Below are 16,276 nucleotides of genomic sequence, written 5' to 3'. Positions count from 1 at the left end.
AATACTTTTCAAAAAATTCCCATAGAAAACACGTGAAATTTACAAAAAGTCGATTTTCTGCTCTCCTGAGCGAAAAACGGACAAAATTTTCCCCCCTGTAACCCCCCGCGTGAAATTCGCAAGAACCCACAGAATCGAATGAGCCCACTTTCAACCCCCAGGGTGAAAATTTAATATTTTCATATCATCCCCCTGTGACCTTGACTTGAATCATGATGGTCGGATGGACTCGCAAAATGTCCTTCCAGTATTAGCCGTCCGAAAATCTTTGTCGCCGTGGCCGAATCGGTTAGAGCGCTAAACTATACTCTAGAAGATCTGGGAGGGCTGGTTCGAATCCGAAGGGTGCAGATAAAATTTTTTATTCGGCAAGTTAAAAAGCGTAACTATATTAAATCATTATTTATACACATCATCCCTTGTCTTTGACTGCGTCAGTGAGATCCATATCAAGAACCTCGACCATGTCGTTAGGGTCAGCACATAATCTGACTCAAAACGCAAAAACTTTTCAAAAAGTTTCCATAGAAAACACGTGAAATTTACAAAAAGTCGATTTTCTGCTCTCCTGAGCGGAAAACGGACAAAATTTTCCCCCCTGTAACCCCCCGCTTGAAATTCGCAAGAACCCACAGAATCGAATGAGCCCACTTTCAACCCCCAGGGTAAAAATTTAATATTTTCATATCATCCCCCTGTGACCTTGACTTGAATCATGATGGTCGGATGGACTCGCAAAATGTCCTTCCAGTATTAGCCGTCCGAAAATCTTTGTCGCCGTGGCCGAATCGGTTAGAGCGCTAAACTATACTCTAGAAGATCTGGGAGGGCTGTTTCGAATCCGAAGGGTGCAGATAAAATTTTTTATTCGGCAAGTTAAAGGGCGTAACTATATTAAATCATTATTTATACACATCATCCCTTGTCTTTGACTGCGTCATTGGGATCCATATCAAGAACCTCGAACATGTCGTTAAGGTCAGCACATAATCTGACTCAAAACGCAAAAACTTTTCAAAAAATTCCCATAGAAAACACGTGAAATTTACAAAAAGTCGATTTTCTGCTCTCCTGAGCGAAAAACGGACAAAATTTCCCCCCCCTGTAACCCTCCGTTTGAAATTCGCACGAACCCACAGAATCGAATGAGCTCACTTTCAACCCCCAGGGTGAAAATTTAATATTTTCATATCATCCCACTGTGACCTTGACTTGAATCATGATGGTCGATCGTCGGATGGACTCGCAAAATGTCTTTCCAATATTAGCCTTCGGAAAAGCTTTGTCGTCGTGGCCGAATCGGTTAGAGCGCTCAACTAGACTCTAATCCGAAGGATGCTGGTTCGAATCCGAAGGAGTTTTTTATTCGACAAGTTAAAGGGCGTGGGAGGTATGTGAAGTAATTGTTAACACATGAACCGAATTCAACTAACTTTTAACCAGCGGTGAAGTAGACGAGATCGTTAAATGGCTTCGGTTGCGAAGGTAGTCGTTCTTGTTTTAGGTTTCGAGTTCGAATTCCAAGAAACCTACTAAGTATTTTACTTAATTCTTGGGGGTGAATAACTATCCATGGTTAATTATCCACGAATTTTTTTAAACCTATTTTACCCAATTTGAATATGATATCAGGTTAAAACCATATTCACGATTTTTTTAAACATATTTTACTTGAGTATGTTATCAAGCTAAATCCATGGATTACTATCCCCAGATTTTTTCAAACATATTTTACTGAGTCTGAAAATTATATTTGTAAATAAAATATTTGTTAAACTGTAAAAAATAACACAATATTAATCATCAAGTATTTGAAAAATAAGTTAATGTCCAATAATTATTTATTAATCATAAGCAGGTACAAAGTTATAATACATTAACACATATATTAATTTATTAAATATTATAATTATTTAGTTTTGATTAAATTAAATATTTTATAATTTAGTATTATAAATTACAATAAATAATTTACCAAGTTTTGTTTTTAAAGATTTATTTATTTCCTTTATATTTCTATACAATACAATACATACATATTTCTATACAATATATATAATCATGTAAAACTATCTTAAGATATAAATACATAAACTTATATTTAATACTAACTAATAAAAAAGTAAAAAACTTATAAATGAATTTTTAATCATGGTAAAAATTATCACTAAAAACCATATTTACAATAATAATAACAAAATAATACATATTGCATATATGATAGGAAAATAGTCAAAAGACTAATAACATATGCAGGTCCGGATGATCGAAAGTCCCGAACATCGAAGGTCCGGATTATCGAAAGTCCGGATAATCGGAATTCCGGATAATCAAAGGTCCAGATAATCGGAAGTCCGGATAATCGAAGGTCCGGATTATCAGAAGTCCGTATTATCGGAAGTCCGTATTACCGGAAGTCCGGATAATCGGAAGTCCGGACATTTGGAAGTCCGAAAAATGGAAGGTCCGGATAATCGGAAGTTCGAATAATCGGAAGTACGGATAATCGAAAGTCCGGAAAATTGCAGGTCCGGATAATCGGAAGTCTAGAAAATCGAAGGACGGATAATCGGAAGGACAGATAATCGGAAATCCGGATAATCGAAAGTTCGTAAAATAGGAAGTCCGGATAATCAAAAGTTCGTAAAATCGAAGGTCCGGACTATCGGAAGTCCGGATAATCAAAGGTCCGGATGATCAAAGGTCCGGATAATCGGAAGTTCGGATAATCGGAAGTAGGGATAATTGGAAGTCCGGATAATTAAAGGTCCGGATAATCGGAAGTCCGGATAATCGAGGATCCGGATAATTGGAAGTTCAGATAATCGAAAGTACGGATAATCGGAGGTCCGGATTATCGGAAGTCCGGATAATCGAAAGTCCGGAAAATCGAAGGTCCGGATTATCGGAAGTCCGGATAATCGGAAGTAAGGATAATCGGAAGTAAGGATAATCGGAAGTCCGGAAAATCGAAGGTCCGGATTATCGGTAGTCCGGATAATAAAATTTTAGTCCAAAAAATTTTAGGAAAATAAATTTTTGGTCAAAAAAATTTTGGTCAAAAAAATTTTTGGTCAAAAAAATTTTTGTCAAAAATATTTTGGGAAAAATATTTTTGGTACAAAAAATATTGGGAAAAAAACTTTTGGTCAAAAATTTTTATGGAAAAGTCTCGTCCAGACGAGACGACGCATGGTTGCGAACGGGAGTCCTGGCAGAAGCAATTGCATCGTACAGCAACTGTACCCAAAATCCACAATATGCATAAAAAATAACACCAAAAATGGAAAAAATGCGAAAAAAGCAGCAAAAAAGAGGAGAAGGAGTGGTGGTTTAATGTTAAAAATAATAATTATAGTAAATATGCAAGATAAATTGTGTGACACTATGCACGGTTACAGTAATAGCTCAATTTAAATAAATATTACCTTTAAAATTAAAATAAATATCCCTTTACCAAAACTTGTTAAAATATCTCAAAATAATAAATTAAACTTTTTATTTAAAATTCATTCAACCATTTAAGTTCAAAATATTTTTCCCTAAAATTTCAACAGACGGTCCTGTGTCGCTGAAAACGTGCTGTCAAATGGAAAAATGTGAGTGTTCTCCTAATACATCAAAACTATTTTGACGAGGTTTTGTATGGAATTCAATATTTTTCGTACTAAATCCATTTATACTACCTGGGAAACAGTCACAATTTTGAATTAGAATGTTAGAGGTAACTATTTTCAATTAAAAGAAAGAAATATGCAAAATAAATAATGTGTTTAATTAATAGTAATTAAATGTTTATAATTGATTTAAAATCCGTTGCATAGCAACGGAAACTTGCAGCAACAAAAACGTGCTGTCAAATGTAAAAATGTGACTGTTCTCCTAATACATCAAAACGATTTTGACAAGATTTTGTATGGAATTTAATATTTTTCGTACCAAATCCATTTATACTACCAGGGAAACAGTAGTCACAATTTTGCATTAAAATGTTAGAGGTAACTATTTTCAATTGAAAAAAAGAAATATGCAACATAAATGATGTGTTTAATCAATAGTAATTAAATGTTTATAACTGATTTAAAATTTGTATATGGCTATTAATTATTCTTTGCCAAAAGCAACGGTTGCTTAGGTAACCATTGCTATGCAACGGTTATATGATAACCGCTAACACAAAATTTTCAGTAAAATTATTTTGCAAGCATAGCAAATTATTCCTATAGTAACCGCCATAACACACGACGTGAAATACAGCTAGGAAATATATTTTACTGAAAATTTTACGGCCGCTAAAAACATACAAAATCTATGTACCAAAATCAATAATCGACATATGACTTATTTGATTGTGTACAAATATTTCATATATTTATGATAATTACTGCTCAATCAATACAACAAAAGTGAACTACTACAATTGTAATATTAATGGCCGATTAAATTCATTGTTAATGAAGACGTCAATAATTTAGAGAAATCGACAACGAAAATCCACCAGCAATATAATAAAAGTGTACACTGAATGCCTCTTATCATACCTTTCAAATGTCATTCGATTAGCTGCTCGTGACTGCTAAAGGGCACTCCATTTTTCCATTTTCAAACAAGAACTTTTGTACGATGCCAAGGAACGCGTTGACAACTGAAACTAAGTTTGCACTTGCACAAACCGTATGTTACTTTAGGAGTCACCGAATACGAAATATTTCTTGCACCACAAATCCTAAAATACTCACTTCTTGAAGGGGTCTTTCTTTTTGCCATGTGTTTCCATTGGAGTCTCAAAATAAAAAGAACTAAAACGTTTTCAACAAATTCTAACGTAGCGCCACAAAAAGCGCCAATTTTAAATTTAAATTTCGACAAAACTATGAATATGGGGTCATGGCCGGTAATCTCCGAACAAACGTCTGTATTTCTAGTTAAAGCTGCTCTCGCTAGTAGCGCTTGTTTTCGTAAATATCGAATTTTCCAGAAATAATTCAAAATGCGCCATTGAACGAAATTTCTTGTCAGTGATTTGGTGAGTCAAAACTCAACAATATAATAAACGCTTGTTAAACCTATAAAATAATTATTATATCGAATTGCAGAGTTTAATAATGCAGAAATACCAAGAAAAACGCAATAGTTGTGCATTTCCAACTAGAATCGATGTAGTATGTAAAATGATTAATAATATTTACAGGCCTTCAACAATAAGTAAGTATTTTTATCAATATGCATTTTTCAAAATACTTGCATCTATTAGTACTATTAGTCAGATACAAGTTTTTATTATAGCATAATAACTGAGACATTTAACAATGCTAGGAATTTTAAGGTTATAAATATTGAAAAATAAAATTGCCGTCAGACTAACCAACTCACTGAAAGGTAAGTTTTTAAGAATTATTTTTGCACTAATAATAAAGGTTTATAATAAATAATTTAACATTGATTTTTATCAGCAGTTTTTCTCTTGAAAGTAGTTATAAAACGAGTTTACTAAACACAAGTATTGATATGAGCCAAATAAGCTTGGAAAAACATTTGGAAAGAAATCACAAGCAAGTTTGAAACATGCTGATCTCCCGCTGACATTGAACAATAGTGCTCATAATTATATATTAAGTCGGCTAAGAGAAGATACTAAACTATTGAATGGAAGGAAATTCACGCTTGATGATAAAATTGTAGCTAGTGCAAAGGGTAGTTTAGGTTTGGCTAAGTTGCAAAATAAAAAATATTACAGACATGGAATTCAGTTTTCAGTTCAGTGCGGTTGCCATTGCAACAAAAATTGCAAAAATATTTTACTGAAAATTTTAAATCGCAAAAATCTTTTACTCAATTTTTGTCAAGCAAATATACAGTTCAAAAAGTAAGATTATTCATAATATTATATGAAACAAGAGTGATGTCTGCAAAATTAAAGGAATTGTCAATTTACTACAACAAAATATATTCAAATCAAAATTGAAAGGAATATGAGGTCATTGTAACAAAAACAAAAAACATACTTAAACAAATACAACTATGATATAAGCCTTTCCATGCTAAGACCATGTAATTCTTATTTATTTCTGTAATTTTCAATAGATTTGCGGCATATAGGTTGGCGTTGCCTAGATAGAAAGCTCTGACTCTGACTAATTTGTGCAAATCTCTGATCCAATACTTCTCTGTGACAAACTAATCCCAATCGATGAAATGCTGATACTATGATTCTAGTTTCCATTTCAATCGACGACATTTTAGCAGTATTTGCATTTGCACCTAAATAATTACCTAAAATTAGTTATAAATTATTATAGCAACAAAATTTTAACACAATGTAATAACACATAGAAATATGTTACCATATTTAGGATCTATACTTCTAATCACTTGCTTAGCCTTTTCTATGCACCGTCGGTATTTTTCATCAGCTGCTGATATCTCGGCGTCTTTCTGAGACAGAGTTTCTTGCAATGTTGTGATCTTTTGACGATATGCAACAATTTGTGAAAAAGATTCTTCCAAGCGCTGACCTGAATGAAAGATGTAATTAAACAATTGGCAATTGAATAAACCAGTTGTAACTAAATACTTTTGTCTTTATCAAGTTCATCCGACTGTTTCAACTTCACATCCACTTCAAGTTGATTTCCTTGAACTAAGCTTTGCAACTCGAGGATTTTCTGGTTTGCCTCTCGAAGCTGACATCTCAAATGATCTATTCTTACATTAGATTCATCCAGCAAAACCTAGTAATACTCCTAATTAAAAAAGATTTAGAAACAAGAAAATATAAAACAAATACCTGCATAGCTGCATGGTCGCCTTCTTCTTTTGAAATTTTATTATCCGTTACCATCAATCTTTTAGTGGCTGGAGATATAAGCTCCTTGGAAACTGTATCCGCTAGCACATCTACACACACACATATATATATATATATATATGTGTTAAATATCTCGCTTCCGCCTTTTTGTATTATAAACCAAGAGCAAAAAAGCGGAAGGGAGATATTTGACAGCCTAATATATATATATATATATATTATATATATATATATATATATATATGAGTGAGTTCTTGAGGGCGATACATCAAACAAAGAAAAGCCAAAGATTTATAAAATAATCTTTATTTCCAAACGTTTCGACATTCAATTTAATGTCATCATCAGTGGATATTACGTTGGTTAGTTACATATAGAGAAGTGTACACAGCACTAGAGATTTGGCACTAACATTTATACAACTAACTTGTCAGCACTATGCATTTTTTTATATAATTTTTTTGTATGATGTAAACAGAAAAATGATAGTTTTATTGAACAAAAATGTAAGTAGAATTATGTAATTTCTGCCACGACTTCTGTACTTTGCTAGTACCGAGGCATGTATCGTATACAGTATACATGCCTCGGTACTAGCAAAGTACAGAAGTCGTGGCAGAAATTACATAATTCTACTTACATTTTGTTCAATAAAACTATCATTTTTCTGTTTACATCATACAAAAAAATTATATAAAAAAATGCATAGTGCTGACAAGTTAGTTGTATAAATGTTAGTGCCAAATCTCTAGTGCTGTGTACACTTCTCTATATGTAACTAACCAACGTAATATCCACTGATGATGACATTAAATTGAATGTCGAAACGTTTGGAAATAAAGATTATTTTATAAATCTTTGGCTTTTCTTTGTTTGATGTATCGCCCTCAAGAACTCACTCATATATTTCAACATCAAAATTAACTACTAAATCATATATATATATATAAAATAAATAAAGTAATTGCTATTTTTAGGCGAAGAAATACCTCTAATTCATATTATACATTATTAAAATATTAACAGTCTTCAAAAATCCGCAAATAGATATTGAGCAAAGTAAGCAGCACAAATCTGTTCGAACACCATTATTATTATGTAGTAATTCGTTACATTATGATAATGACATTTTTGATACTAATGCTTTGTTCCTTTGTTGTACAATATTATAATAATTACATATTCATGGTTAGTAAAGTCATACCGGTTTTAACACATGCACCATATTGAAGTTCTTCGCAAGTTTCTTTCAGCAAGTCTCGTTCAGATAGTAAAGTTTCCTTTTCTCTTTGAAGTACACTAATTTTCGTATTCAAACCAACAATTTCAAATTCTAACCGATCGGACTTCGAAATTTCTGTCTCCAGCTTTTCGTTAGCATGTGCCAACTGAAACATATACATGCGAATATTTATATTATATCTTTATATTTATATTTGTTTGTTTTGTTTATATATAATATTATTTATATACAGTAGACCATCGCTTTACACGGCACTCTGGGTACACGATTCCTATACTACACGGAGCTAAAAATCCGACATCCCTCCGACTACACGGACTGCCTATTACACGGTTTTTGTTCAACAGCCCATAAGTTCCTTGCGCAACCTATGAGTGATTCTAGTAACTTGATATCAAAGGGGTATTAATGTAAGTTTTGTTATCGACTTTTATCTTTTAGACATGCCTGATTATATAACAGCCGCCTAAGAACACGTTTGAGCTGACTACTGCGTCGCGCCAATTTTTGAATAAGGTGTCAATGTCATACATGTCATTTCGTCCATAATACTCCTACTTCAAGTTGTATTTCTTGGTCTCCATACAGCACGATAAAAATGATGCGATTTGTACCAACCTCTCATAGCACGGTTCTCATACTGCACTATGTAAGGTTTCATAAAACACACTATGAGTTAGCCTGAATTGTATGTTAAATACGAGTTTTTTATAGCACGGTCCCCATACTGCACGGTACGCACTTGCCGCGTAAAGCGAGGGTTTACTGTATATATATATATATATATATATATATATATATATATATATATATATATATTATCTTATATATAAAAATGAATCGCAAAATGTGTTGGTAAGCGCATAACTCAACAACGCCTGGACCAATTTGGCTAATTCTTTTTTTAAAATGTTCGTTGAAGTCCAAGGATGGTTCCTACGATGGCGAGAAAAAAATCGAATAAATGCCGAGAAAGCCATAAAAGCAGCCGTACAAAATGCCAACCATATGAATTTTTGACACAATGAAACTTCTAAATAATTTTTTGAATAAGTAATTTTTTTTGTATCGTGACTTAGTATAGTAAGGCAAAACGACCGCAAATTGAATATTTTTGAGCGCAATCACTTATGGCTCGTCTTCTTTGCACGAATTCGTTCGGCGAATCTGTTCGCAAAGTGCGCAAACAAAATTATTGCAAGCAAAAGCAATCGCATGTTATATTATTTGCATCTTATATTAATTTAATTTTTGGCACATCTCAGCTGCTCTTCGGCATTAATAATGTAGACATTACATTTTCTTTATTTTTAATCATGAATTTATTATATTTTAATATTGCCTTCGCCGTCGTCTTTTGTTTTTAATGTCAAACTATGCCTTAAATATTTTCAAGGGCAAACAATGATAAGCGGTTTTTTATATTTTTTTTCCATTTATTTCTACAATCTAACTATATTTCTATGGATCAAAACATTCTGAAAAATTTCCCAAACAAACTTCAGGAAGATTCATGAAAATCCGAATTATAGTTTAGGAGGATTAATGAAACTTACATTGTTACAGAAGAATTTTATATATAAGATATATATATATATATATATATATATATATATATATATATATATATATATATACGACGAAAATTTAATTCAATCATACCTGTTTTTTATAAACTTCAATTTGAGTTTTTAATGCCATTTGTTTCTTGGCTGTTTCTTCTAATTCTATGTTTTGCTGCATATATTCCAGATTTTTATCTTCAAGAATTTTTAATTGACGTCGCAAATCACCATGATCTTCTAATTTCTTTTTGTATGATTGAACAGTGGATTCATATGATTTGAGCAATGCATTAGTTTCTCTTAATGCATCCACCTCATCTTTAAGACGACAAATTTCCATTGCTCCTCCCTAAAGTAAGCAATGTAATAATCAAGTGATTATAATTAAAGCTATTATACAAGTTATATATAAAAACATTTTTAAAAACTTTGTAATTTTTTCCATGCTAATTCCATTCGAAACTTTGCAGAACAGAAATTGCACTCTATCTAAAAGTGAATATTAAGAGCTAAAACTTCTAAAGAATTTTTTTTATCAATTTGGAAGCATTTGAGCCCCTGGGATCAAGAAAATTCAGAAATGTCCCTATTAAGGACTACCCTAATATATATATATATATATATATATATATATATATATCTTATATATAAAAATAAATCGAAAAATGTGTTGGTAGGCGCATAACTCGACAACGCCTGGACCAATTTGGCCAATTCTTTTTTTAATATGTTCGTTGAAGTTCAAGGATGGTTCTTACAGCGAGCAAAAATGGAATAATTACCGGGAAAACCCTATAAACAGCTTTAAACACTTTTTCTTTTTCACATACAAACGTTTTTAACTAAAGAGTAGAATCAATTTGAGCTTTAATTTTTTTATAATGCGTAAATAAATAAGGTGAATTAGAGAATTTAAGAAGGCAAACTGGTGGACAGGTAAATTGGAGGATATGTAAAATAATAGAGAGGAGAACTGGTAAATAGCCGAACATGTAGACAAATAAACAGGTTGACAGGTTAATTGATAGTCATGTAGAACGAGATGACAGGTAAAATTGTAGGCCGGTAAAATGGTAGATTGGATAAACAGGTTGATAGGTAGTAGACAAATTGTTCAACAGGTAACTTATTGAACAGGTTAATTGGTAAACATTTATAACAAGTTGACAGGTAAATTGACTGACAGGTGAAATAGTGTATTGACAAACAGGTCGATAGGTAAATTGGTAGACAGGTAAATTGATAGACAGGTGAATTGGTAGACAAGTAAATTAGTGAAAAGGTAATTTGTTGAATAGTTGGTATTCAGGTAAATTGAAGGATATGTAAAATGGTAGACAGGACAACTGGTAGATAGACAATTAACAAGACGGATAAACAGGTTGACAGGTAAATTGGTAGACATGTGAAACGGGTTGATAGGTAAATAGGTTGACAGGTTAATTGGTAAGTCGGTAAAATGGTAGATTGATTAACAAGTTTATAGGTAAATTCGTAGACAAATTGTTGAACCAATAGTAGTAACGTTAAACTAAATGTAACAAATACACATCTTTGTTCAACTTTTTAATTTAAAGTAAATCACGGCAAAGCGTGAACGGGTACAGCTAGTATATATATATATATATATATATATATATATATATATAATTATTCTTACTTGGAGTTCTTCTATCTTATTTTTATAAATTGATATTTGCTTTTCTTGTTCTTCCGATTTTAATTTTAAGTCTTCACGTGCCGTTTCAATCTTAAAAATTTCCTCTTTATACATATCAAGTTGGCGTCTCATTTCATTGTAACGAGTACTTCCCTCTTCAGCTGGACCCAATGATTGACCATCTGCAACTACATAAAAAACTTTTGTAACTATAAAACATTAAACAAATAGCACTATTTATTGATTTCATGCAAAGTCTACTATGCAGGCTACATATCCAAAGGAGATAATTAAAATCAACAGCTTTTTAGCAAGTTAAATAACAAAGTACATAATTGAAATAATAATATAATTTATGACCGAATGTGGCCAATCAGTATTTTCCAATATATACTACATAAAAGTATAAATTATGAATATTCCAACAACCCAATATGATATTAATATATTATATTTCATTTTAAATTTTTCTTATAAAAACGATATAAAAGAAATATTTCCACTATCATTATATTCAATGATTTTTTAATTTACATATATGTATTTGATTTCCTGATTTACATTAAGAAATTGTCTAGAGGTCAATTGATTTTGTAGTGTTTTAATTTATATAGCCAATTTATATTCGCTTTTCTTGAATTTAATGGAGAATTAAGAGTGGTACAAAATAAATAAAATCTTACTATATAGTTTATTATAAAGATAAAAAGAGAATGTATTGCTTTATTTGTGCTCCTCGAGCTCTATTGTAAGCTGGGAGAGTACAATATCTAAATTAATTAATCGTGTAAAAATAAATAAATATAGAAAACATTTATCAGGAAATTGAGTTGAAAGTCGAAATGAAAGCAGATCTGCAGCAATTTTTACAAAACAATTTTTGAAGTAAAACTTCTTTAGGCGCGACTAGAGTGTAAAACTGTGAGATTGCAACGGAAATTGCGCCCGAACTGTACGTTATTCGCTCTCGATGAAATAGCCGTTGTGTCGTGTGAATAGAGATCTGACGTTGTATGCGTACCGGCATCAACGTTATATGCGCCATTTTATGCTTATTTATCTATGGTACCGATATCAACAAGGAGATTGGCATAGATAAATAAACATTTTAAGGTTACATCGTAGTACAAATCTTGATTTAATAAAACATTCGCGAATCAAAAGAATATTTTTTCCTGTTTCCCGTAAATAATTATAATGAAAATAATAAAATAAATAAAACATTTGTGCCGTGTACTAAATATAGGTTTATCGAAATAATTTCTATATAGATCATAGCTTCTATAAATCTTTGAAGTTATTAAAATGAAAAATATTTCATGCAAGGCAGATTTCATAGCTGCTCAAATAATGAGATTATATCGTCAGGAAAAAAGTAAAAAAAAAAATACAACCAATCAATGAATGTATGTTAATATTAATTACATGAAGTTCTTCAAACACAATATTGACATGATGAGTAAAATTGTTAAAACAATAATTCTTTAAACGTTGTTTTCATAATCCACTGTGTGAACAAATATAGAATTTATTAATTAGCTATTACTTCATTTCTCTAATGAAGATTTAAGTCGTAAATGCTAATTATATTGACAAACCAATCATGTCGTATTTAGAGTATAGCTTTAATTACATTACTGTTTTCAAATATTATAAATATTTTTAATGCTATTGTAAATATATAATTTTTAATTTATTATTATATAAATGTGTATAATGGTCGGCACTAATAAATGTGTGCATCACGAGTGTTACCATATTACTAATAAACATTACTCAAAATTGTTATATGATGTATTTATTTTTAACTTAAATGCCATCTCGTACAATAGCAAAAAAGTTTTACTTCAATCGCATGTGAACCTTACGCGCACTCTTTTTTATTTTGAGACTACTGTAACACAGTTTAAAAAATATTACTCAAAGTTTTTACTACAATTAACAAAAAAAAAAAAAAAAACTGAGATGCTTTAAATTTTGAAGATGCATTTGTCTCAATAACTAAATTATTGACATTAGCTTTTTTAAATGTTTAATAATTTTATTGAATTTAAAGTGTTGGTACTTCAACACAATGTGTTAATTCGAAGACCAATCCGAAAATATTTAAAATTTACTATTAACTAAATAAATTGATAAATTGATGACACACAGTCAAACCTAGTCGAACCAAGACCTCGATTATACAGATTTGCGATTATCCGGACTCCCAACCGCGACCAATTTATATGTATGTACTAGAGATGGGTAACTCACTCCGGAGTTATCACTCCGATACAACTTCTCCCTCAGAGTGAATACGGGCGGAGTTGTGCCAGAGATTTCGTCATTACTGACTTTCCTAAACTGGTATTAAATCTGTTAACTCGTGCAGACTTTTTGCTTTCGGAAAGAAGCTAATGCTTTCTCGTATCACAGGCAGTTTTATGACCTTTTAGGTATACGTTTTTTTTTCAGAAAATACAAAAATATTACTTTAACGATACAAAACAATGAAATTGTGTTCAAGTGTGAATAGCTCAAATGTATAATTTATTGAATAGTAAGGGGTCATATTTCTAACTACGAAAATCTTTGGCCGTGAATGACGGCAATCAGGAATATGCATATCCAAAAATACACGAAACGAAATACATTTAATCTGGTTTTTCTATAGCCTGAAATAACAATATTTTAGAGTGCAAAATTGATCAGTGATATCAATAATATTTAAGCAGCAGAAATATTTAGTATTATATTATTTCTTTTACACAGTTATACAATTGTGTAAAAGTAATAATATGCTAATCGAACTACCCAATATAATATTAATTCTCGAATGAAAATAGCAGAAGAAAAATTTAGAAAGCACAAGTATTATCATTTGGTGAAAATATTTTATGATGTTTTGTCTCAAGTTTACTACATTATTTTTATATAAAATTAATCCAAATAATTAATAATAATTTTTATCATCAAAAAAAAAAAATTAAATAGCATTTAATTCTCAAGTTTTGCGTTTTTACTTTGGTCAACACTGCTAAAATTACGAGTCATTGAGTCGATCATCTGGTTGACCGAAAAATTTTACAACACGTCATTTATCTGTGAATTTTTTAGAAAAAATGTCTTATTGATATTTATTCATAAATTTTCTGGTCACGCGATGCCTAGTAGACTTTTTATAGCAAAAAATTATTAAATAATATATTAAATAAATTACCAGCTAATTGTTAGTAGGTCTCCGTGCTTAAAATTGTGACTTTTTATAATAATACCAACAAAAATGTTTGAACTGTTTATAAAAAATTTCAAATAATTAATGGAATTTGACAAATCAATAGATAGATAAACAATGCACTATCGAACACATTTGTGTCGAGAATTTCGGTTTCAAAGTTGTCAGAGTCGTGGAGTTGTTAAGCGGTGCGACTCCTCCCTGAAGTGGAGCCAAATTCGAACCGATCAGGCTTCAGATATGATAAGCCCATCTCTAGTATATACATACTTACAATTAGAATTTTGCAAAAAAAATATATTCGTACATAGATAAAAAAGTTTAAATTTCTTAATAAACATGATTTACTTTGATATCTATGTATGCATTCCTTATTTTTAATAAATACACAACATAATTCTTCATACATTCGATTACCCAAATTTTCGATTATCCGAATACGTATCAACAACAATTAGTCCGATTAATTAAGGCTCTACTGTATAATCAATAAGAGATGTTGTCTGAATAAATGTAAGGACATACCTAAAGGAGCAGTATCTGAACACTTATATTGACTTTGTAGCTTTTGTAAATCATTCACTAATGAAAGTTTTTCATCTGTAAGACAAGACACTTGTCGATCGAGATCATGGCATCTTTGAGCTAATATATCTCTTTCTTCTACCAATAATCTAATCTTGTCATTAATTAGACCAACATCATTTGTTGGACTTTTTGATCGTTTTACTCGAATGGGTGTCATTGCCTCTAGTTCCTGTATAGCGCACATAATATTTCTCTGACAAGCTTCTTCTAAACCCATGATTTGAGTTATGTAAGTTTCTTTGTTTTCACAGTTGACTGCACAACCTAAAATTTTATGTAAATCATAAGTTAAAGAATGATGCAAGTGGTAATGATTAAAGGAATTTTTAATTCAATTTTGAAGACAAACCCAATATGAGTTGTAGAAGGCGAGCCAACTCTTCTACATCGCCTCCCTCAGCTATTCTCAAAGCATCGGGTTTGGCATAATCATGCACATTAAGATTCAAAACATCAGTACAATAATCAGTTACACGTTCAATAACTTTTTTCAGATTGCTGACCTTAAGTCTCCAATTGTTTTCTACGTTAGTTTTAATTTTTTCGCCCCATGAAGGAGAGAAAAAAACTGGATCAATTTGACTTAAAACTTGAGACATAGCAACACCATCCGTTAAGTCGGATAGAGAAGAATGATGGGCATCTGGTTCAAGCAACCTAAACCAGGTTAATAAGGAGTTGCATTTATCATCCATTGTAAACTTTAAACTGTTTTATCAATCAAACATAATATTTTGAGTATTTAAATTAATAATAAGCGCCTTTATTTCCAAAATTATTATCTATGAATAACGAATGAATAAGTTAACATTCTATGTTAGTTATTATTGCACTGACAAGATGACCAATTATTATATTATTATATTGTCTAGGCAAAATTAATATTATTATTTGTCTAGGCAAGATGACAAAGTGACAAGCCATGACAGCCATGACAGCCATGACAGCCATGACAGCCATGACAGCCATTGAGCCATAGCGAGCAATAACCTCTCATGACGTAGATATAAACATGGAAGATCAAATCATAGATAAAAGAAGAGTATGGATCAAATGTACATGAGGCGCATTACGCGCGAATTTTCAAAATCAATTTATTAACTTCCCGAAGGAGAAGTTTGTTTTTATAAAAAAAATCAATTCCCAAATTTTATGTTCTCTCAACGTTTCAACCCAATCTGAATCGAATGAGACC

The 16,276-nt window shown here is 31.3% G+C and overlaps 1 protein-coding gene across 1 annotated transcript; it reads right to left on the bottom strand.

The window, feature by feature from the left end:
* Nucleotides 1-5,927: 5,927 nt before the first annotated feature.
* On the bottom strand, nt 5,928-15,917 carry LOC113370364 (protein hook-like). Its single transcript, XM_026611030.1, has 9 exons — nt 15,431-15,917; nt 15,019-15,345; nt 11,277-11,464; nt 9,714-9,965; nt 8,013-8,196; nt 6,788-6,897; nt 6,575-6,731; nt 6,345-6,515; nt 5,928-6,273 (listed from the first exon to the last, which is right to left on the bottom strand). The coding sequence occupies exons 1-9, from the start codon at nt 15,774-15,776 to the stop codon at nt 6,059-6,061; spliced, it is 1,950 nt and encodes a 649-aa protein (XP_026466815.1). The 5' UTR covers nt 15,777-15,917; the 3' UTR covers nt 5,928-6,058.
* Between the last annotated feature and the right edge of the window lie 359 nt (nt 15,918-16,276).

Source organism: Ctenocephalides felis, unplaced genomic scaffold (genome assembly GCF_003426905.1).
Source record: "Ctenocephalides felis isolate EL2017-DRISC unplaced genomic scaffold, ASM342690v1 CF-g0.4_SCAFFOLD_01492, whole genome shotgun sequence".
In the NCBI taxonomy this organism is placed as follows: domain Eukaryota; kingdom Metazoa; phylum Arthropoda; class Insecta; order Siphonaptera; family Pulicidae; genus Ctenocephalides; species Ctenocephalides felis.
The sequence above is the reverse complement of the archived record's forward strand: the minus strand, read 5'-3'. Positions and strand labels throughout refer to the sequence as shown.